The following is a 24,195-nucleotide window of genomic DNA, read 5'->3' on the forward strand; positions in this document are numbered from 1 at the left end:
TATTCTAGGAAAGTTGGCAGTTGCTTTAAAAGTTGGGATAGTTTTATCATTACTATGGGCTCAACATAAACCTTTTATTTTCATAAAAAAACCCTGCACGGCATGTCCATGATTATGTCAAGGTTGTGGAGATGTCGGAGTTCTGAGTGTGAGGCAGGGTCAGCATATGCAATTGAATGAGGTAGAATGGAGTGTGCCAGTGTTGAATGCTAGCCTGTAAAACAATTCCTTGAAAGCAGAAAAATTAGAACACAGTGGCATCCCGTAGAATTAGAGTAAAACTTAAAGGAAAGTTTTAATGTAATTTAAAAAAAAAAAAAAAAAACCAACCAGCACTTGCACATTGTTTTGTGTCATAAGTTTGCCGTACAGGTCCTTCCCCTCACACCAGATATTTAAGAGCTGACTAAATTTCAAACAGTGGTGATGAGAGTCAACCCTGTATGCTCAGAAGTACTCTGGTAATTTGAAGGGTTATATTATAGTGAAAAGTGAAGATAAGAAGCATTGCCCTCATTTGGATTGGCTGTGTGAAGTTGTCAGGAGGCCTGTTGAGAATTTCAGGCAGAGGACAATACATTCTGCCTTTGCTACATAATGGCTTTATGTTAACTTTTAGAGAACATTTCTAAGCTCACGAGAGCTGCTTTGTTGGCCTGGGAATGTTTGCTCATGAAAATTTGGCACAGCATGGTATATTACTTTTTCTGCAATGTCATGCTTCTAAGCAAGAAATACAAATTACTGAAACCATCACTTCTCAAGTGATTGCATTAAGGAGCACTCACTCTAGTTGAAATACATTATTTACATTAATTATGCAGCTGGAAGAGCAGCTGTATTAATGAAGCCAGCTGGTTTTTATTAATTTCCTGTCATTATGCAACTTGAACACTCTATTGTTTATAATGACGCTATGACCTATCAGTATCAAATTTGGAACTGAGGAATTACCTGGTGAGGGGTATAACTGGATCAGTTTTGTGTTTAAAAAAAGTTTGGTGAATGATTGAATTATAGCAAATGTTTCCTTTGAATTGAAGAGTTGTTTACAACTGTTCTTTCCTTAAATTTCTCCATTTGCTGATTCAGATTATAGTCAGAATTCAATGACATTGTAGTGATCTACCTCTCATTGCCTTGGTGAAATCTATGTACTAAATTTTTGAGGTTCAGAACTTCATTTTAAGTGGGAAGCTATTGTCAAATTGTGCTGCTGTTTCTGAGGTTAGAAATTAAAGAAGGAAGTTCTGTCAAATGCAGCATGTGTATGACTGGCAGGTTGAGTTTTACAGGGTGGAGTCTTGTCCTGAAAGGAGTGGCGGGGAGGCATCTCCAGATTGAGTATGCTTTCAGAAGCCAGGTGAAGGAAAAGGGAAGTAGATTATGTGTTTGAGGATGGATGGATACTGCTGTTACTGATGCTTCACGTGGCAGGGAAGGGAGGGAGCTGCTGTTGATATATTTGAGTGAAGGCATGGGAAGGGAGATAAATGTGGATACGTTATATGATTTTGGGAATGAAGGAAGAGTGTTGCTATCTGTGTGTTGTGTGTTTGGGAAAGAGAGAAGTGTTTGGATTAATGTGTGCAGTGTGAGAGAGTATGTGCCAAAGCACTCCTGTGCAAGAAAAACAGAGTTCACATCCATCGACTAATCTCTGCCTTTGCCTATCTGCAAAGACATTTAAACATTTCACATGATTGTTTTTTAACTGTATAGTCTGTATTGTTCCTTCACAGGATGTGGCATGGCTCACTTTCTAAAGTAATCTTCTTTGCATCCATTTTGAGATGTCTGCTGTGATTCACTTGATTTACATTTCTGTGCTAACAGTGGACAGTATTCCAGGATTGTCATAAGCTGTTCTTTAGACCTGTTACCCCGCTGTGTGGGCAGTGTGGGGACAGGACCAATTTATTACAGTGATAAGCGGGATCAGTGTATTTGTATGAGCCATTTTGGGGAGATGCATAGAAAAATTAATTTAACTCTGTAGCAGGTACTGTATGTGCTGTGTTCGAAAATCTTGAGAGTGCAGTAATCTTTACCCAGTAAGGTAGGTTTTTAGGGATCCTCATATTAACCCTGTTGTTGGGCTGCCCTGATTGATATGGATCTTTCCTGTGTTCTCCTCTCCCCAGTGCTCTGTTGGTTAAAATTGATTCCTGAGGTTGTTGGACCCACAGTTACTAGTAATCATATGGGTCAGGGCGCTACTGTTCCCCTTCTGTCAGCAAAGCTGTGCTTGCAGAAAGAGGGAGTTGGTGGTCCTTTCTGCTTCCACAGTGCAGCTCTGCAACTCTGGGATTAACTGTAACTATCTGTGACTCCCCACTGATCACATGTGCTAACAAATTTTGCATAGTTAGTGAGTAGTCTCTGCATTTTTTCCCTGATTAGATCTGAATTTTACGTCATTACATTTCATTCTCTGCTTCTTGCAGGTTTCCCCCTCTCCCAAACTTCTCCAATGAAATAATGGAGGTCCACTCATAGTATATGAAATTTATGCTAGAATAAAATTTTATTTGTCTTTAAGATGTATCAAGATCCCTGTTTAATTTTGGAAGCTAAATTGTAAGTGAGCACAATATGTAAGATTATAAAATGTAGTTATTGCTTACTTAGTGTGGACATTTGGGGGAAAGGTGTCCTACTATATCATTTCTATACTTTTTTTCTGGTCCAACAGTGAAATTATTAAGCTTTTTTAAAGAATAAGTAGTGCTGTCCTATGTGAAAAATTGTGTGAACTTTTCTAAGTCCTCTCATTCCAGTATTTGTAAACACTATTTTTGTTTTGCTGACTTTTGAATTTAAAAATGCTACGGTTTGAGATTTGTCTTGCATTCTTGTATGAGGAAGTATCTTCTTCTTATTTTTTTTTCCAGTGGTTAAAGTCCAAAGTGTGTGTTTGGAAATAGTTTTACCACGTTTATGCAGGAAAGATGTTACAGTTTAACAGAGCAAAAGTTAAACTTTGTAGAGCTTGATAACTATAGGAATTCCTTGCTGATCATAAAAGGTTTACAGTAAAACATTTTACATTTTTATTTTGATTTCATCATTTTTGCAAAAAATGTAATAAAGAATATTTATATAGAAAATACTGTTTGTTTTTTCCAGAACCTAAAACATGTTGCTGAAATACACTGCAGATACTTAAAGAGATACAGAGGCATCACTTTTTTGAAGACAACATGGGAAATACAACTACCAAATTTCGCAAAGCACTTATAAATGGAGATGAAAATTTGGCCTGCCAAATATATGAGAGTAATCCTCAACTAAAAGAATCTCTGGATCCCAATATTTCTTATGGAGAGCCATACCAGCATAACACTCCATTACACTATGCTGCTAGGCATGGTATGAACCGAATTTTAGGGTGAGTATTGCTACTTTGTGAATAATGTTCTTAAGTATGGCTACAGAATCTTGTGTGGGAGGCCCTTTGTGCCACTAGCATTTTATTTATTTAGTATGTACAGGCTTTAATGTGTCTGCATTATGGCAGACATCTAAAGAACAGTCCAATTAGTTATGTTACCAAGAGGTTAGGAGCACCCTTGGCCCCTACTCTCACCTTTGTGTAACAGAGTGCCACTGATAATTTGGAGGGAGAGTGGGTCCTCAGCTGAGGAATCCACTGGTTTTGCCCCTCTGTCTGGTTGTAGCAGAGGGACAGGTGGTATGGGTCATAGCCTTGACCTCAACAGACACCTTCCCAGCTGGGACACAGCAGAAAAATCCCCTCAGAGGGGAGTGTGTGAGTCCTCAGCTGAGGAACCCCCCTGGCTTTGCCCCTGTGTCTGACTATAGCAGAGAGTCAGGTGCCTCAGAGTCCTGAAGTACCAGTACTATTCACATAGTTTTCCAAATCTTTCCAGCTGTGCCTCTAGTAGTCTTTTATTTCCTCTCTGCCTAACTGCCTGCTGCAAAGTGAAAGCAGCTGGGTGTGAGCTGGGGCTTTATACCCCTTCTGCTCCCATAGAGCAGAATGGGAGCTCTCTTGTTGGCAGCCAGAGCTGCCTATCAAGCTTTGGAGGGCTAAGATTGGGGTTTCCAGGGCTGCAGAAAGGCTGCAAAAGTCTACCTCTCTGTGCCTTGACAATTGATTCAATGGCACCAGTGTGTCTGGCTCACAAATTGCTCCCACAAACTGTACAAAGCTGTGAAAAATGGTTCAGTTCTTGGGTGGTTCATGAACTGAGGCTCATGAACCATGAACTGGACTCATTTTCTAACTAACTGTGGTTCATAAACTGTTTTGTGCCGATCCCTACTTCTGAGTTTTTAATTTTCTACCTTCAGTTTCTCATGTGGCTTTTGCATGTAATTGTACAATTTTGCATGTACCAGTGGTATGGTATAAGTCATATAATCACTGGCAATGCTAATAACTTCTGCGGACAGTATTGTAAATTGCCTTGGAATATTCTTTCAAATTGTAACAAAAATATAACATAGTACATCATGAGGTCTCAAAAGTGCCCTGACCTGGAAAGCCCAGAAAAGCCCAATCTCATCAGATCTTAGAAGCTAAGCAGGGTTGACTCTGGGAAGTACCTGAATAGGAGACGTTGACATACCAGAGCTGGGAGTCAGGGACAGGCTTTATTCAGAGTCATACAGAAGCCCTTGTTTTAAAAAAAAAAAATACTGGTTTCTATTTATTTATTTTATTTTCACTTGTGCTATTCCGAGAAGTTGGATCACATTAACATTAAATCACTACTTTATTTTTCTATGTAGGACTTTTCTTTTTGTTAGAGATGGAAACCCAAATAAACGGAACGTGCACAATGAGACATCTATGCACTTGCTTTGCATGGGACCTCAAATTATGATATCTGATGGAGCTCTTCAGCCTCGCTTGACTCGGCCCTTTGAGGATGATTTCAGAAGAGCAGATTGTTTGCAGATGATCTTGAAATGGAAAGGAGCAAAGCTTGACCAAGGGGAATATGAAAGAGCAGCTATTGATGCTGTAGATAATAAAAAAAATACACCTCTGCACTATGCTGCTGCCTCAGGGATGAAGACCTGTGTAGAGGTAAACTTTAATAAAAATGTGCGTAGGAGTCTAGGACTAACAACAAAGCATGTATCTATCTGTCTGAAAAAATAAGGCAGAGATGGTAAAAGACCCTCTGTAGCTAATAATGCTTTTATTACAAGGCATTTAATATTGTATGTGAGAAATAAATGATAAAAGCAGCCACAGTGTTATGTTTACATGTGTCATGAACATGGGTGGAATTCTAGCAGGAACTCCTTTGCATATTAGGCCACACACCCCTGATGTAGCCAATCCTCCAAGAGCTTACAAAAAACAGCCTTGTAAGCTCTTGGAGGACTGGCTACATCAGGGGTGTGTGGCTTAATACGCAAAGGAGCTCCTGCTAGAATTCCATCCCTGGTCATGAAAATAGCCACACATGGGGGAAGGGGATTCAGTGCACTTAGCTATTTTATCACTTCCTTTTCAGTGTTGCATCTAAAACTTATAAAGGGAAAATTTGTAAAGCTGAGAGTTGATAGTAATAAAAATTGTAGTGTTTTTGAAATTTAGTGTTTGGAATCCAGTCTTCCTGATGGGGACGCCCAGAAAAATATTCCCAAAATGTTTTATAAAATACAATAACTAATGGAGTTTTATCTGACCATTCTGCTCTGAAAGTTACCTCCTCCTGAGCACTGTGAGTACATTGTGCTTGACAGCTTAACCAGCTGATTTGCATGCTGGAAGTAGGTTAAGGTAGTGAAGCAGAGAAATAACGAGGTCCGCACAGACTTACTGGACTCGACCAAAAATGTGACCGTGACGCCTAGTCGGTCTTCCCGCATGAGGGTGGGAGGCGGATGGCTATGCAGCCAGCCAAGGGGAAGGAAATATCTTAACCCCGTTCATTTCCTGGCCAATGCACCAAAATGAAGCAGAGAAATAACGACTTACTGGATTGAAGTGATGTTTACTTTTATGGTACCATAAGCAGAACCCAGACGGGCATGGGCCCCCAAAATGACTGAGTTACAATCATTCTACATACAGACCGTTTTATTCACATAGAAAACAAGCAAGCAGGCACACGGGCTTATCTGATTTCAAAGGTCCCGCCTTCACAGAACTCCTTCTAGTGTATTTCCATGGCGTTGGCCCCCTTTACTCTATCTAAATACAGCAAGTTGCATGTAGGAGGCTGTTTCCTTATCTAATCTTACAGCTGGAGCTCACACCCACTGGGCAATAGAGTCAGTTTCTAATGACAGTTTTACAACAGACCCCTTTGTTTGAAGACAAAAGATATTTTTACTCAATATGAGAAATATTATTGGGGGTATTAATTATTTAGGGGCTCTCCTTCAGTAGAGGTGTATTCAAGAAGCTGCCTATCTGCAGTTCAATCTGCCTAATTAAACATTTGATCCAAAATGTTCTGTTACATTCTTTTCAAGTGGTGCTGCCAACTGGCCCATTTTATTAGACTTGTCTCAGTTTTACTGGAAACTCGCAAACTGATGGACTCAGTTCTATAGAGCTTTACAGTCAGCTGCCTCTGAACCTTGCCAGTACATATTCTCTTTTACTTTCTTGCTTTACTTGCAGAAAAGTGTATGCAGGGAGCCTGACTTTCATTATTTGTAGCAATACAGAGGAATAGGGTTGTCACTGGTAGAAGCTGTTGTACTGGTCCTTGCTTATTTAGACATTAACATGCCTATGATTTGAAGGATTAGGAATGTGCTGCTGACTCAGGCGCTTTCTCCTTCATTTTCTCATATATCAACTGGACAAACTGATGAGTACAAGCCATAGTTTGCCTTCTTTGTATGTAAAGGCAAATTATGGTTTTCTGAGAAAGAGAAAATGAGGCTTGAGTATAGTTGTGTTTGTGCCATGGTGTATGAATTGTCCATAAGATTTGGCATTGGTTCAGCCTTTGTAGCCCATCTGCTTGATCCTAGAAGTACTGTTGCCAGAGCAGCAATTCATGGGCAAAGGTTGTGAATTAAATTGGTTTAAACTAGGCTTTTAAATACAAGTTCAACCTATCACCTTTTTAAAATGGATGATTATGTACATTGTTCCAACAGTTGAAATGTGCCTATTTTATTGGATTTCTCAAAGGAATTCAAATCAGGTAGCTTTGTCTTACTTCAGTGACAAGCTTTTTGCAATCATATCATTAGCTATTCTTATGTGTCACTAAATGAACAGTTTGTATGTGTTACTATGCACTTAAACCAGAACTTTCAAGGCTGGTATTTTTGTCTCTGTTGCCTTATTTTTGTCCATGGTAGCCATGGTATTGGTTTACATGTTATTTTATAGATAGGATCAAGGTTGTTGCTTGCGGCGGGGGTGGGTGGGTGGGTGTTTGGCTGTTGGCCTCCTCTAAAGTTGAAGAGTTTGAGGGGAGAGATCAGGAAATTGATTAATGAGCTCCTCTCCCTCCTCTTCAGAAATTAGACATCAATTACCAGCACAACTGAGAATGCGAAGCAGCAGTCCCCAGTGTGATTTTTGGTGTTGTGTTCCTGGCATACACTTGGTGCTTGAATCTTAAAGGGAAAACATTGAAAGGATCTTGAATGAAACTGGGAAAGTGGAACTTTGGGTCACTCCTTAGCAGTTGACTGACTCATAAAACACTGAAGTCCTTCCTAGATGCATCAAAGCCATGTAATTTGAGCCAGACCACAATCACAGACTTCCTGATTTTTCTTACCTTGGCAGCCTCTCCCTGTGGTCACAGAGAGAACTAGTCCTTCCCTTTTTTTGGAAGCTGCAAAGCTGCAACAGAATGGAGAGCAAAGAGTTACCTTGTTCCCCATGCAGGGCCGGCGCGTGGGAGTAGGTAGGGTAGGCGGCAGCCTTGGGCGCTACCTCGCCTGTGGGCGCTACGAGGCGCCCCCTTACTCCCCTACACTCTTTGGAGGCTTCCTTGGAGCATAGTTTCTTTGGAGCATAGTTTTTTAGCGGCGCCCGGCCATTTTTGGGTTGAAAGCAGCCAAGCGGCGCCTTTCTATGAAGAGAAGGTGTTTTAAAAGGCGGCCTTCGGGTTGAAAGCGACCGGCCACCTTTTAAAAATGACGCTCTTTGGAGGCCAAGGCAGCCTCCAAAGAGTGCAGTGCAGGGGGAAAGCCTCTCATGTGCCGCCCACCGCTCTCTAGTCCCCCTCATAATGACGTCACAAGGGAGCTGGGGGGGCGCGGTGTGGGGGTCTGCCTCTAGTGGCAGAACCCTTAGCGTCGGCCCTTTCTCCATGGCAGCTGTTTTGTGACAGTGCCAGCTGTCTTTTCTCAACATTTCTCAGTTTTGAGAACTCCTGTCTTAGAAGCTCATAGTGCCATCCTAAGCAGAGTTCAACCCTTTAAGGTTCATTGAAGTGGTTGGACTTAGAGGGGTATGACTCTGTTAAGGATGGCACTGTTCGTAATTTTGTTGAATTCTTGGTATTAACTTGTTCATCTTTTCCAGTTTTTAGTTAGTTACTGGGGGAAGCCAATTTGTTCAAGTATCTTCATTCCCCCCTCCCAGTAGTTGCGGGGAGGCTAGATTGAAGTAATATTTCTTATGTTAAGTTCTCCAGATGGCTTCCATCTTTGTTAGTATTCATCAGGTTTGTGACAAATATGGATTAAAGATGGATTTCCAAGGATGTATATAGATAATTCCAGTAGATAAACTGTTTTTCTATTTAACTTTCAGCTTCTAGTGAAACACGGTGGAGACTTGTTTGCTGAAAATGAAAATAAAGATACTCCTTGTGATTGTGCGGAGAAGCAGCATCACAAAGAATTGGCACTCAATCTGGAATCCCAGATGGTGTTCTCACGAGATCCTGAAGCTGAAAGCATTGAAGCAGAATATGCTGCTTTAGACAAAAGAGAGGTGAAATACAACTTCTAACTGATTACTCTGAATTGAGTATACCTTCCTAATCTGTTTGTTGCAAAAGTGCACTTTGTTCACTCAAGTACTAAGAATAAATATATTCTTGATCTGTATCTGTTGCAGAGGAAGAACACTGTCAGATATCTTTAAAGTTTCAAACAGCCCTAGAATGCACATATAGAAGGAAAAAGCACTGAAAGTTTCTCTGCTTAACTGATAACAAGAACTGAATAATCAGCTAGGAAATAACTTGCAGAGTGTAGTAGCTCATAATTTTTGCTGCTTTAACTGTGTCAATTCCAAATAAGTTATTAATTTTGCAGCATGGATTTTGGAAATTTGAAAAGGTAAGTTCAGTAGTCTATAGAAAATAAAACAATGTATTAAGTAATCTTTAAAATGACTTTTCAAGTATATGAAAACTTAAATATGAGAACTTAAATATGATGTTACATAGAATGAGGGCTTTTTTTTTAGCAGTTCCACTGGCTTGGCATCAGGGGGTGCGGCCTAGTATGCAAGTGAGTTCCTGCTGGGCTTTTTCTTCCTAAAAAGCCCTGTGTGAAACACTGATGACATCAGGGGGTGTGGCCTAAAATGCAAATGAGTTCCTGCTGCACAGCACACCAAAATATTACAAACCTTGTCCTTGTTATGAATCTGCCTTCTGTTGTCATGTTTAACTTCATAAACATATTAAAATGTATTAATCTGAATATTACATAGCACTGCAGGCAGAGCGAGATTTTAAATTCTAACCTTTGATACAGGCTTTTAGTTGCAGTCATTAGAATGGTCTGCAGTCAAATCATACCTGGCTATAAATCTAATGGCAGAATGGCCACTTAGCTGTTTCTTGGCATCATGATAGCTTGAGCTGTGATACTGGGAAACTGAGGGAAAGTGGACTCTCAGTTGAAGCTCAGCTCAGCATAATGCAGAATTGCCCAGCTACTTCCTGCCCCCCCCTCTGTGGCTTCTGTGAGTTAAGCTGGGAAAGATAATTCATGGATGTAAAGAGGGCACATGATTCCATGAAGCCTACTCCCAGTCCTTAATTGTGTTTAAGACATCTCCAGTCTTGCTCAGCACAAGTGCTTTAATGTGGTTAGCAAGTCAGTGTCTCTCAACCATGCATCTTGTAAAATTAGACTGCTAATAATAATCTACTTAACAAACTTTTTTTAAAAAAAGAGCTAGATAAAAATGCCTGTAAAGCAGTTTGACCAATTAGGAAAACTGCTGTATAAATTAGTAGTTATAATACTTGGAAAAGCCTGTTTTGCTTCTTAAAGAAATTGTGTTTTTTCACCTTGATTTCTAAACTAGTACTTTAGTGGTGGGGCTTCCCAGTGATGTCATGCAATAATCATATTTCCAGGCTTTCTCTATCCACAGTATGCTGTTTCCCAAACCTGTTTTACTCCAGTCTTTTTGGAAAGAACACTGGCTAAGCACATCAGCACTCTGTCTGAAAAGAATGGTATTCTTTTTCTCTACTTGCAAATGTCCTGCACCTCAGGGCATCATTTAGGGGGTTGGACTAGATGACCCTGGAGGTCCCTTCCAATTCTATGATTTCCCAGCATTTCCCTCCTGCAACATTATTAGAGAGTTTTTGAGGGTTTTTTTAAACACTGGTAACTGCTATAGTGCTATAGTAATCTATTACATCCTATCTGATTCAGAGGTTTATATCAATGCTATATGCTAAAGTGCATGCATGAAGAAAAGGGAGGGGCAAGTTACTACGCAGTCATTATGACCTTGTACCTCAGAGCCAATGTGGAAAGAGCACAGATAACTCCTGCTTGTGGAACTTTCATTGCCAACATGCAGATTTCTGCATTTGCAGCAGTGATGAAAAGAACACACAGAGTATCCCCATTCTTTGGAAGCAGCCTACAACAATCATGGTCCAAGTTCCCTGAAAGCCTAGTAAATCTGTCCTTAACGGAACAGTTCATTGGACTAAAGTCTGGCTCCAGAGTTCTGTCCATATTACAATAAAGTGTTAAAAACACATTTTAATTTTGAAGAGAGTTAATCTTACTAAACTAATGAAAGCTAGCTGTAACCTAATTAATATAAAATGCAGTTATAGCAACCTACTATGTTTTGTGCTGTATTTGATAATTTCACCTTCACTGCTGGTTTTCTGGTTCAGTACTTTTAGTCCTTAAGTAGAAAATACTAATCTTCATTTTCTAGACCTACAAAATAAAAGGCAGCTTGGTTTAACTCATGTATGAGTACAAGGTGATTTTAAATATAGTGCACTGACAGAACCACACATTAGATATATGCAGCACAGATATGAAGCCTCTTTTTAGCGAGTCAGAGCATTGAGCCACTATGGTTTACTCCAACTGGCAGTGGCTCTCCGGAGTCTCAGTCAGAGGTCTTTCACTTTACCTACTACCTGATCCTTTCAGCTGGAGCTGCTGAGGATTGACTTTGGAAACTTTTGAATGCAAAGCAGATACTCTACTGCTCTGTGGTCTCTCCTGTACTGTAATTATTCACATGAAGACATGGAAGAATGTGCACAAATGAACAGTGAGAATAAGGTTTTCATGTACTGTCTGGTCAATATGCACAATATCCTCTTGAAATAATCCCTTCTACTTAGAAGGGATTTAGCTTTTGTGCCAGAACCAGCTCCATCATGAGACCAAATTTAGACAGGCAACTCAATTGGAAAATTAGGGAAGGGGGGGTGGAGGGTTACGAGCTCCTATCCTGCCTCCCTGTCTCCTCCTCCTCCGCTGATTTATCCAGGAGCTGGAATTACTAATTGTCTCACTTTATACCTCCCAGTCTGAAACAGCATGGCAAACTATACCATGGCAAACATGCCCTGTAGGGCTTCCAGAACTGTCATGAAATTCCTTCCTTTTGTGAAGGTCCAGCCATCTTTTTGTTTGCCAAAACAACTGTGGTAATTAGTAGGGCTGTCAGATGAGTAGCAAAATATGTTCAGGCAGCACAGGCCCACAGCCTAGGTCTTTCTTTTCATAAGAAGTAGACTCAAACAGTTATTTGAATATGCTTTACAATCCCTTCAGTGTCAGTGGTATAGTTAATCAATTATGTTTCCCATCCAAAATAAGTAATTAACTTGTTTTATTAAAAATAACTTGCATGTTGTATTTATTTGCTTTAATTGCCCTTCTAGTTTTAATAGACTCTTTAAAAGTAGAAGATCCCTTCAAGTATAGTGGTAATAAGGAACAGAAACCCATTGTACCCATTTTGTTGGCTGGGAGCCTTGTTTGAATATGCAATTCAGAGTGTTCTTATTTTATTTCATATGCATGTTTTCTCTACCCCCCTGCCCCGCAAGCTATGAATAGTGGTCCATTTTAAACAGTGCCATGCTTGTGGGAGCAAGCTCTCCATTTCTGATAAATTTTGTGTCTCTTTTGCAAAAAGAGAGGTAGCCAGTCATTTTAAAAAAACAAAATCTTAACATTTAGTAAGTAGGGCCACAGAAATGTCATTTCTCATATTCAGGCTTTCCTGTAAAACAGGATGTGGTTCTCTTCAACTGATGTAAGTAAAATCAGTGGCCCACTGTTATCAGAAAGAGGTCTACCACTTTTTTAAATGAGAGACTTTTCCGGTATATGTCATATTGTTAATTTGACTTTTTGTTTCCTTTTGAAGCCATATGAAGGATTAAGACCTCAGGACCTGCGGAGGCTCAAGGATATGCTGATTGTAGAATCTGCAGACATGCTTCAAGCCCCGCTGTTTACTGCAGAAGCCTTGCTTCGAGCACATGGTAATTGGCAACTAGATGGTGTTCAAATGATTTTATTAACAAATATTGACAAAACATGTAGCATTAATAAATGTTTCTAACCATGCCTTCTCAGAAAAGAGATAATAATTCATAGTGAATGCAAACTGCTAAAATATAATCTTTCATCTTACATTTACTGTTATTTCTCAAAGTCCTTGTATTCAAAGAATGGAAACCTTTTGCATTAGGTGAGTCCTACTGCATTTGCTTTTCTAATGAGACCTACAAGAAAGGATAAGAAAATTCTGCTTAGAACCTCAGTCCTGAAAATTAGCCAGAAGGATTTGTACGCAGGTTAGTTGGCCTCTTGCTTTCATTCCCTGGATGATCTAGCTTATACTATTCCTTGAGTTTTAGAAGTATTACTGATATAGGGAAACTTGTTCTTCATCTCTATCATACTATAATGTCAGAGCAGAAGCATGAAGTAAATATAAGGTTGTGTACTGAAAAGCTTTATGAGTTATGAAATGAACCATCAGTAGTGTCAAATCTTAAGGCTCAGCAGACCTATCAGAATATAGGCCCTCTCCTAAGGGCACTCCAAATATTCTTCTAATACTTTGAACATCTTCAGGGCTCGTCCCTTAGTAGAACAAAGGGGCAAAAAGGAACCCCTAGGCAGCGGCTATGGAACAGTGCAGACAACAGAACCCCAGAGAGTGGTGGGATGGAGTCGGGGGATAGAGATGCTGAGGAAGGAGGGAACCCAAAGACAATGACTCTGGAACCATTCAGGTAGGAAACGCAGAAGAAAGCAGAGGAGAGCGGAAAGGATTTGGAGGAGAGCAGAAAGGAATCCCCAGGCAGTGACTATGGAACAGTGCAGCCAGTAGTACCTCAGAAAGTGGTAGGGTGGATGATAGAGATACAGAGAAAGGAGGCAGCCCCAATGCAATGATTGTGGAACAATTGAGGGAGCAAACCCAGGGGAAAATGGAGTGTATTGGAGAAGAGCAGAAAGAGAACCACAGGCAGCAGAACCCCAGAAACTGGTGAGGTGGGTGTTAGAGATGCAGAGGAAGGAGGGAGCCCCAAGGTAGATGACTGTGGGATGATTCAGGCAGAAAACCCAGAAGAAAAGGGAGTGTATTGGAGAAGAGCGGAAAGGGAACCTCAGGCAGCAACTCTGGAGCAGTGCAGGCAGCAGAACCCCCAAAAGTATTAGATGGGTGTTAGAGATCGGTAAAATGAGTACCCAGCTTGCTGGGGGGAAAGTGTAGATGACTTGGGGAAGGCAATGGCAAACCGCCCTGTAAAAAAGTCTGCCATGAAAACATGATGCGACGTCACCCCAGAGTTGGAAATGACTTACTTTTAGAGAACAAGGAAAGAGACAAAATCAAAGACAATGACTGCAGAACAATTCAGGCAGAAAACCCAGGGGAAAGGGGAGGGGATTTGAGATGGAGAAGAGTGAGAGAACCCAAAGCAGTCACTCTGAAGCGATCCAGGCAAAGAAAACCCAAGGAAAAGTGGGGGGGGGGTGAGAAGCAGTAGCACACTTTGTTTTTTTGTTTTTCTTTACCACAGTGTTCTGGAGTTGCACTCTACTACCTACTCCTACAGGGGCACCTTCCTACACGTATAAAAACTCTGTCAAACAGGAACAAAGAGGGGAAAAGGAATTGCAGCATGGAAGCCCAGGGAAGGCAGTTTCCCAGGCCCCCTGGTGGACTAATGTTGATGAGAAATCTTGTGCGGCAGTATGTTTCATAGGCAGGAGATCTAGCAAACCCTGACCCCAGGCCCACCAGCAACACTTTTTCACGAATGCCAGGGCATCCGAACTCCCAAAGACCCAATGCAAACAAAGACAATGTGCACAGCTCCATCACTTATGTACACACCCCTCCTATTGTAAAGAATGAAGACGGATGTCTCTGATTGGCAAGCAGCATTGCCTATCAAGTTTGGAAAGATCTGTATTGGTGTTTCCAGGGTTGCAGAAGACCACCCCCACTAGCTTTTTTGCACAAAAATTGCTGAATGGGATTTCTTCTCAGAGTGCTTCCGAGCTGCAGCAAAAAGTTCAGATAGGTCTATGCTAAGCAAGTGATTCCTGAGCCGCGGCTCACAAACCTCGAACTGGGCAAAGTTCAGCCCAGACTTTAGAGTCTGAACCAGCTTGTATCCATCGATAGTAACTGTATATTGCTAAGCTTGGTCTCCCTTCCAGTATCTATATCTTTTAACCATTTGTCTTCTAATTTTGTTTAAGACTGGGATAGGGAGAAGTTACTTGAAGCATGGATGTCGAATCCAGAAAATTGCTGCCAACGTTCAGGTGTTCAAATGCCAACTCCACCTCCAAGTGGATATAATGCTTGGGACACACTTCCTTCACCAAGAACTCCTCGGACGACTCGCTCTTCTATCACCTCACCAGACGAAATCAGCCTGTCACCAGGAGACATTGAGACAACTGTGGTACGTTTAATCCTTGTGATAACTTTCTGCCTATGATAAAAGACCACATAAGTGCCTTTATGTTACGTTTCAGGGTTGCAAAACATATCTTAAAAAATGTTTTTGTCTTTCTGATTTTTGCCATATGGTTTTCCTGTACCCGCTTAGTGTATAACTGCCATAAAAGTATTTATGAAAATAATCAAAGAAATTAGGAAGTGATTATGCTTGATGTACTTACCTCACTTGTTTTTATTACTTCAGCATTTTACTACAATAGAAGAATTTTTTTTCCTGCCAATTCATGCTCTTAAAATAGTCAGAAGGTCATTCTGCCCACTGTGCAGCAACATGGCTTTCCTCTATGTGGTGGGAGGTTCCATGCTTTTTTGCTAATTATAAAATGCAGCTTCCAGGCTGCAGTTTCTCAATGTGTTGTTTGCCCATTTGACATTATTTTGCCAGTATGTTGATTAAGATTAGTTTCCTGACTTGCTTGATACTAGCCAGGAAGCCTGAGAAGATGGTCCTTTATCAAGAAGGGATTTTATAGCCCTTCCCAGAATATTCTTCTGAATATGGGAAGAATGGACCCCCTCCTATCTGTAGGACTGCTTCTCCCCCTATGCTCTGCCATGACAGCTTCACTCATCTGAGTAGGGCCTTCTGTAGGTGACATTCTGCAAATAGGCAAGATCAGAGGTGGTTAAATTGTGGCTTGGGAGCCATTCGTGGCTCTTTCACACACCTTGTGTGGCTCTCGAAGCCCCACCATCTCATCAGCCAACTTGGAGAAGGCATTTCTCTTTTTAAGTCAGTTCTCTAAGCCAAGCCAGCTGGCAGCTTGCAGAATGGATTTAAAGTTGCTTTCTTTCTACCTCTCCCTCCCTCCTCCTTCCCCATCTTCCTTCCTTGCGGCTCTCAAACATCTGACATTTATTTTATGTGGCTCTTATATTAAGCAAGTTTGGCCACCCCTCGGCAAGATCAATACCTGCCCATACACCCTTGCATGTATGTCTCAGTGAGAATGGCAGACCATATATATTGTAAAATAGAAATACAATAAAGAAATAAATAAATAGGTACCAAAATTATGCAGAGTATTTATAGACTTTTAGAGAACTGTAGATTTTTACTTCTGCTGTATGTTTCCTTAATCACACTTATATCATCTTCACTGTCATTTCCCCATGCTTGGGAAACAACAGCCCCTTTATTTACATTTTAGAGGTCAACCACTAAAGTTCTGATAAATTACAAGGAACTTTGCAATGTGGGATATGTTTCAGCAGTCCATAAAATCAGAGTAACATTCAAATGTGAAAAAATATTTTCATTTCCAGTAAAGCCCTTTAAAAGCATAGTTTCTGTTTGGTAAGTTGCAGCTGGAACATCATTGGGTTTGTGTCCAGAGACAAAAGTATTTATCTGAAAATACAGAGTTTGTAATTGTCTCCTCATGATTTTGCTTTGCTTTTGGCGTGAAATCCTTATTTTGCTGATATTAAATCAGTAATAAAAATAAAAAAGGTAAAGGTAGTCCCCTGTGCAAGCATCGGTCGTTTCCGACTGGGGTGACGTCACATCACGATGTTTTCACGGCAGGCTTTTTATGGGGTGGTTTGCCATTGCCTTCCCCAGTCATCTACACTTTTCCCCCAGCAAGCTGGGCACTCATCTTACCGACCTCAGAAGGATGGAAGGCTGAGTCAACCTTGAGTCGGTTACCTGAACCCAGCTTCTGCTGGGATCGATCTCAGGTCATGATCAGAGCTTGGACTGCAATACCGCAGCTTACCACTCTGCACCACAGGACAGATAAAATAAAAATAACAGATCCCAATAATTTCATCATGTTTTGTTTAGTGTTTCGCTTAGTGTTCTGTATTAGTATTCATAAACACCATTACCTCAGCAGTAGCGTAGCTGAAACAAATCAGAAGTATTGAATAATACCTTCATATAGACTTAGCCTGTGTATAAAAGAATGGTTCATCTGTACACTTGCGGTTTCTTACCTCCACAGACATGGACTCCATTCTGCCAAATTCATGGTAGTTAAATGATTTCTGGCTATTGTTTGTTCTGATAACTAGCCAGCTACAAGATGCAATGAAATAACTGGACAATGGAAAGGTTTATTAGAAACATTTTTCTAAGCTTTGCATTTTCATAAGAGTTCAGTTTCTGCTCTGACCTGGATAGCCCAGGCAAAACCTGATCTCATCAGATCTTGGAAGCTAAGCAGGGTCAATTCTGGCAAGTAGTTGGATGGGAAACCTTCTTGAAATATCAGCAGTTGGGAGGACAAGGGAAGGGCTTTTTCAGCCACCTCTCTGAATATCCTACAGGCCCTCAGTAGAGGTCAGTCACCAGAAGTTGCCATGGTTTCCAGGTGTGCATGCGCTCACACACCCACAAGTTCAGTTTCTGTTCTTCAAAAGCACTGCAATGCAGACTAGTATAATGCATTTCTCTAATTGTTTCTGTAGGTTTCTCTAGACCTGTTCCTGTTCTCTTACTGTCTGTTTCTGTAGACCTGTTCCTTTTATCTTACTTAATATGATAAGAACAGCCATTTGATTCTCAGTATATAAGAGAAAATGTGTACTTGTGGAAAAATCTTTTGGAATCTGTCAGAAATAATGAAGAACAAAATAACACAAGATTTCAAAAGGATGGGAGAAACTGGAAGCCTCTGGTCAAGGGAGAATTAATTGTACCTCAGGAATTCCTTACAGAGCAAGCAGTGATTAATTTTTTTACCTGCTCTCTTCATCCACAGTGTGAAATCTGTATGTGCAATATTTCTGTATTTGAAGACCCAGTGGATATGCCTTGTGGACATGAATTTTGTAGAGCATGCTGGGAGGCGTAAGTATACATTTTTAAAGGCTTTTAAACAAAATGAAACAAAAATTTACTACTGATTTAGCTTGATTTGTTGGCTTGTTCCTGGAGAGTCTGAGGATTCCATTAGGAAGGCAGTTGGATTTCCACTCAAACAAATGCCATCCTAAGCAGTATTACACCCTCCTTAGCCCATTGATTTCATCGGAGCTGGAAGGATGTAATTCTGCTTAGGACGGCACTCTGCTTGCTTGTTCTTACAGAAAGTCCCAAAATGAAAACACAAAATGTCTATACTAAGCTCCTGTTTATAAACTAGTAAAGGGGCTAAATTAAACTATGGTTTATAACATATTAGCTGTTCATAGAGGCAAGCAGAGAATATAGGAGATACAGTAGGCCAGGAGACCAAAGAATACAGTACAGTAATTAATAGTAGTCAAGAGCCTACTGCATCTTATAGAAGCTGTCATAAAACAGAGAAAAGTCTGAGGAGAAAACAGCAGTATTGCTTTTACTATTATATATATTGGACCATAACGAAGGCCGAGTGGAGAAGAATAGATGCTTTTAAGATGTGGTACTGGAGAAGAATCTTGAGTCCCTTGGACTGCAAGAAGATCAAATCAGTCAGTCCTAAGGGAAATCAACCCAGACTGTTCCCTGGAAGGTTAGATGCTGAAGCTGAAGCTCAAATACTTGAGATACCAAATGCGAAGGGAGCACTCACTGGAGAAGATCTTGATGCTGGGAAAGACAGAAGTCAAAAGAAGGGGACGGCAAAAGATGAGATGGCTGGACAGCATTACTGATGTAACAAATACAAATTTGAGCAGACTTCAGAGGATGGTGGAAGACAGGAGGGCCTGGAGTGACTTTGTCCATGGGATAGCAGAGTCGGACTCAACTATGCAAATGAACAACAACAACATTATATAGCCACTAACCATTGTCCAGTTTCTCGATTTGCCCATGCTGGCACTATTGTGCCATCCAGATAAGCAGAATTTCTGTCAAGGAGAAACACAGGAGTTCTACAATGAACTGCTTCCACAACCATTCCTTTTTCTGCAGAAACAGCCTGCTTTAGCATGGGCACAGTTTCAACTTCCATTTTACAGTCTCTACTGTAGAATTATTCTGCCAGCTCACCCTGCAGTGCAAAATGTAATCCCTGCCACATCTTTCCATCAGTGAATCTCACTATGCAAGGGTAACAAGGTGCTTTTTGACTCTTAAACAAACTTGTAAAAGATTATTGTCTATTTATTCTTTGGACAGTTTAAAGATTGTTCATAGAAATTTTTTTATGACCTATATCCACATGCTTGGTAACTTGCTGATTTCACATTTGGTGAAATGTCCTCTGGGGATGCATGCTGAGAGCATTATCCTTGTGAACTCTCTCTGCGCTAAAATCTTGTGGTGCTTTGTATGGTAGCTATACTTTCTCCAAGCTGCTTACCTGTGGAGTTAATATATTAATCTGTGATTTTTTTTCCTCCACACTTCTATGGAGTTAATATTTCCTTTTCTACTACTGCTGCACACTTAACAGGTTTTTGAATATGAAAATTCAAGAGGGTGAAGCCCACAATATTTTTTGCCCGGCTTATGATTGCTTCCAGCTTGTTCCAGTGGAGATCATAGAAAGTGTGGTTTCTAAGGAGATGGATAAACGCTACCTACAATTTGACATTAAGGTAAACATCAGATTGTCAGCAATTGGCTAAAGCATCCATGCACTGATTATTCAAACTCTTGTAAAGGCCCTTTTAGAAGGACTGATATATAAAAATATTTTAAGAAATATTAAATCTGAATTGAATTAATTTGTAATCCACTTTTCCTGACAATTGTTGCATGAATGACAGCTATAGCTGCTGCTATGCTGGAAGACATGTCGTATTATTTTTTTGCCATCATTTAAATACTGTATTTTATTACCATGAACTTAACCTCAGTTAAGTGTTACCGGGCTGTTGTTTTATTAGTTTCACCAAGGTGCTTTGGGGCTCATCGTAGGTGAAATAGGAACCAGTGCCTCCTTCGAGTGAACTTTCCCACATGTCAGTAAAAAGCCAGAAGCATCTAAGTTTCCCACTCTATTACTCAAGACATGTTCCAAATATTTTATGTAAGATTTAGTTTCATATAGTCCTGCGTCTGAGTTTTACACATTACTAAAGAGCAAATAAATAAATATAGTTGATGTGAAATAACTAGATACCAGTTTTAGGTCCCCATGTGATTATATACCACCAACATTTACATCTTCAAACTTCATGATGACAACAGGGGTCTTATTCAAAATGGTATCTAACATCCAGTTTCCTTTTCCCCCTGCAAGGCCTTTGTTGAGAATAATCCTTCTATTAAGTGGTGTCCTACACCAGGCTGTGAAAGAGCAGTCAGACTAACAAGACAGGGGTCAAATACTACAGGTTCAGAAGCACTTAGTTTCCCCTTGCTAAGAGCCCCTGCAGTGGATTGTGGAAAAGGGCATCTCTTCTGCTGGTAAGTGTGCCTTATTTCTACTTACCTTTTAAAAAATGCTGGTCTTTGAAGTATCTCATAGCTAATATTCTACACACACTGGTAAAAGTGTTAACATTATTAACTTTAGTGGACTGAATTAAATGTTTGATTTATAAATAAATCCTTATAGTATGAAATCCTATTTTAAAATTTTAATATCTTTATTCATATTTTGTCTGCTGTTCAAACACTTGACTTTGGTCAATGTCGCATTGCTTGAGACATAGACTACAAAACAAACAAACAAATGCTGAAGAGTAATAATGGGTTGATTGCTCCTATTTGTTTCAGGATTTTTTAGGGTTCATTATCGTATGGGTTCATAAATGTACAACAAATAATTGTACTGTATACAGAATTTTCTAAAAAATTTACACATTTTTTTATAAGAAGAAGAGTTGGTTTTTATACCCTGCTTTTCGCTACCTGACGGAGTCTCAACATGATTTGTGATCACCTTCCCTTCCTCTCCCTGCAATAGATACCCTGTGAGGTAGGTGGGACTGAGAGACCTCTGAAAGAACTGTGACTGACCCAAGGTCATCCAGCTGGCTTCATGTGGACGAGTGGGGAATCAAACCCGGTTCCCAGATTAGAGTCTGCAGCTCTTAACTACTACATCATATTGGCTTTATTGCAATGTGACAATAGGTTTTGGAGCAGAACACGCAAATTTAACATGTTTAACATGAACACACGAAGTTGCCTTATACTGAATCAGACCCTTGGACCATCAAAGTCAGTATTGTCTACTCAAACTGGCAGCAGCTCTCCAGGTCTTTCACATCACCTCCTACCTGATCCTTGTAACTAGAGATGCTGGGTTTGAACCTGGGACCCTCTGCATGCCAAGCCACTGAGCTACAACCCCCCCCCCCGCCATTTTGTTCTCAATTGCTATAATTTCCCCCCAAAAGGAGGCAGACCTGGATTCAGGAAATAGGGAATATGGAGTAATGGTGGGGAAGAAGCAAGGCAATTTGCTAGTGACAATTCATGAATGGGTATTTCTGATGTCATTCCATGCCATACTGGAAATAATCTTTCTGTGCATTTTTCTTACAGTATCTAGATTGGATCCAAAGGTGCCATTCCGCAGGCATAACTGCAGTTACGCCAGTGAAATAGCACTTCTACTGGTGGAGAAGGGAAGGGTGATTTTTGCCAGTTCCCCATCCAGCTATAAACATCCAGCCTCCCATGTTGTTCCTAGAAACCCCCCAGCAAAATTCTGAGGGAATCAGTGGGCTGATGGAAAAGGTCGGAAAGTCTTACAATTGGTGCATGGAATCCAATGCTGCATAGTTGTAAACTTTGAGGACACACATGAAAAATCGATTTTCATATTGACACAAATCCAAAGACGAGCAAGAAGTCTATGCTCCTCTCCCCAATGTAATAACATGTTATAATTTCCTTTTACATTTTTCTGTGTGGTTCTGACTTTTTTTTTTGTGAGCTGTTGTTTTATGTTATATGAAATTCCTACAAAAAACACTAGCATTTGATCCAGAGAAAGCATCTTTCATTCCTATTTAATACCATAGGTTCTTATGTGAAGTTATATTTCTGAAATAGTGTTAATTTTAGTTGTTTTGCTTTTGGTATGTTGGATGTGTGGCAGATGTCTAAGGCTATTCTGTTGTATTTCCCGTAAAAAGTGAGTCGTGACCAATCTGGAAATCGTATTGACACATCTACACCCAGGCACCATCTGGTTACGAAATATCTTCTGTTCCAGGAATTAGATTGCTTCTAAATATATATATATATATATATATATATATATATATATATATATATATATATATATATATGCCACACATCCAACATACCAAAAGCAAAGCAAAAGTAAAAAGCATGTGAAGAACCTGCAAGTTTCTCTAAGCAAAATTATTTTGAATCCTGATAAAGGTCTATTATTCAGTTAAAAACAAAAAGAGAGTAGAGATCTCATATTTTCTGATTGATTACCTACAATTGCTTAGTCTCATCCATCAAAGGAGTGTTTTATTGAGTGGAATTTACTATAGCTATTAAAAGTAGGAACAGGTGTTTTCTGTATCTGTATAAAGCGCCTACGACGTGGGGCTTTTGAATGTGATAATAGTGTGAACAGTAGAGTCCTTTGATATATTGTATTCTATTGCCTGTCTTGAAAGTTGACAGCTGGTGTGATATAGCAGTTACACAGGGCTGTCAAACTCCCGGTCTGCAGGCCACACCCAGCCTGCCCAGGGCTTCAATCAGGCTCGCTGCAGTTTTCTCCCTCTTCCTCCCCATCCTTTCCTCACCCTTTGAAACTCTGAGGCTGCTGACAGTGTTCCCAGCTCCTACTGCCTTGTCTTTCCTGCTTCAGCTGGAAGCTCTTCTGGGCTTGTAGAGCTGCAAAGAAAATGCAGAATGGATTTTCCATTAAGGTCTCTGCACCCAGATAGACCGGTCTATCTGGGCTCAGAGACCTTAATGAAAAATCTATTCCGTGTTTTCCTTGCAACTTTGTCTGTGCTGCAGTGTATTTCAGTGGAGTGGAGTGGAGATCAAGCAATTTCACGTTTACAGTGTTTATGGCCAGTTGAAGCTCCTGGCAAATAAAGGGTTGATGCTTTGAGTCAGATTGTCTCTGCTGAATGGACCTGAGAACTGGTGACTAGTGAGTACTCTAACCTGGGACCCACAGCCAAGTGGGGATATTACACTGGAAAGCCATTGTCAATCTGAGTAGATGGGGATAGGGTGGGGTGAGAAGCTTGCAATGCCCAGCCATTTAATGTTTTTCTAGACTCAGAGCATTCTGTATTTTTTGTTTCTGTTGTGATCCTTGTGCTTTTTCTTGATGTTTTATTTAAAAATTGCATTGCAAAATCCTACTATTCCCTCACCTTTTCATTTTAAACACATCACAAACATGTTCGTATTTTAAGTTTTTAAAAATCTTTGTGTTTGTCTGTGTTCTTTATAAAGTTTATATCTCTGCTATCTGGCATTACATTTTATGACATGCATGGCTTGGCCCCACAAAGTCCCACTTGTGTCAAATCCAGCTCACGTAACAAATTAGTTTGACACCCCTGAATATAGGCATATACTATGTTCCAGAATCCAGGAAGCTTCAATAGCTAGGGGTGAGACCAGCAGAGTTACATCCTTTGAAGTAGATTCTAGCCTCAGTTATAGAACTTTTCATTTGAAAGATCATTTTTTTCTTGGGCTTGGAGAAAGAGGAGGGCGATAGATGAGCTAACAGATGTTCTGTGATTGGCCAGAGGTGAAAAGGAAACAATTCTTAGATACTGTGCACATTTCAGAAGGAGAAGTCCTAGCTCATGGAGGTCTTAGATGTCTGAGAGGCAATGTTTGTTGTGTTATGGAACTGAGATATTTAGAGGAAAATCTGGCATCTATTTAGTCAGCATGATTGAGAGCCTTTTAGCTGAGAATAGCTAGAGTCTAGTAGCACCGTATAAACTAACAAGATTTTAGGAGCAGGAGCTTTTGAGAGTTAAAACTGGTCAGCAGATAGGAGCTTTAACTCTCAAAAGCTCATAAGCCAAAAATCTTGTTGGTCTCTAAATTGTTACCAGGGTTGAATCCAGCTGCTTTACTGCAGACCAACACAGCTACCCTCTGAAACTAGTTTAGTTGAGAATGAGTGTAAGCTTTAGTTTTTGGAGACTAACTT

The 24,195-nt window shown here is 40.3% G+C and overlaps 1 protein-coding gene across 3 annotated transcripts in view; it reads left to right on the forward strand.

Annotated features, from left to right (window-relative positions):
• The first annotated feature begins 3,112 nt into the window (after positions 1–3,112).
• ANKIB1 (ankyrin repeat and IBR domain containing 1) overlaps positions 3,113–24,195 on the forward strand; it is a 46,301-nt gene continuing 25,218 nt past the window's right edge. For 2 of the 3 annotated variants that reach the window (XM_060248503.1, XM_060248502.1), the window contains exons 1-8: positions 3,113–3,391; positions 4,759–5,059; positions 8,720–8,902; positions 12,575–12,692; positions 14,935–15,143; positions 17,911–17,999; positions 19,534–19,678; positions 20,326–20,492. In XM_060248503.1, the coding sequence (XP_060104486.1) occupies positions 3,204–3,391; positions 4,759–5,059; positions 8,720–8,902; positions 12,575–12,692; positions 14,935–15,143; positions 17,911–17,999; positions 19,534–19,678; positions 20,326–20,492 (1,400 nt within the window). In that variant the 5' untranslated portion in view covers positions 3,113–3,203. The remainder of the gene's footprint in view (positions 3,392–4,758; positions 5,060–8,719; positions 8,903–12,574; positions 12,693–14,934; positions 15,144–17,910; positions 18,000–19,533; positions 19,679–20,325; positions 20,493–24,195) is intronic. The other variant, XM_060248501.1, reaches the window with a different exon arrangement.

This window comes from Heteronotia binoei, chromosome 10 (assembly GCF_032191835.1).
Source record: "Heteronotia binoei isolate CCM8104 ecotype False Entrance Well chromosome 10, APGP_CSIRO_Hbin_v1, whole genome shotgun sequence".
NCBI classification, from domain to species: Eukaryota; Metazoa; Chordata; class Lepidosauria; order Squamata; family Gekkonidae; genus Heteronotia; species Heteronotia binoei.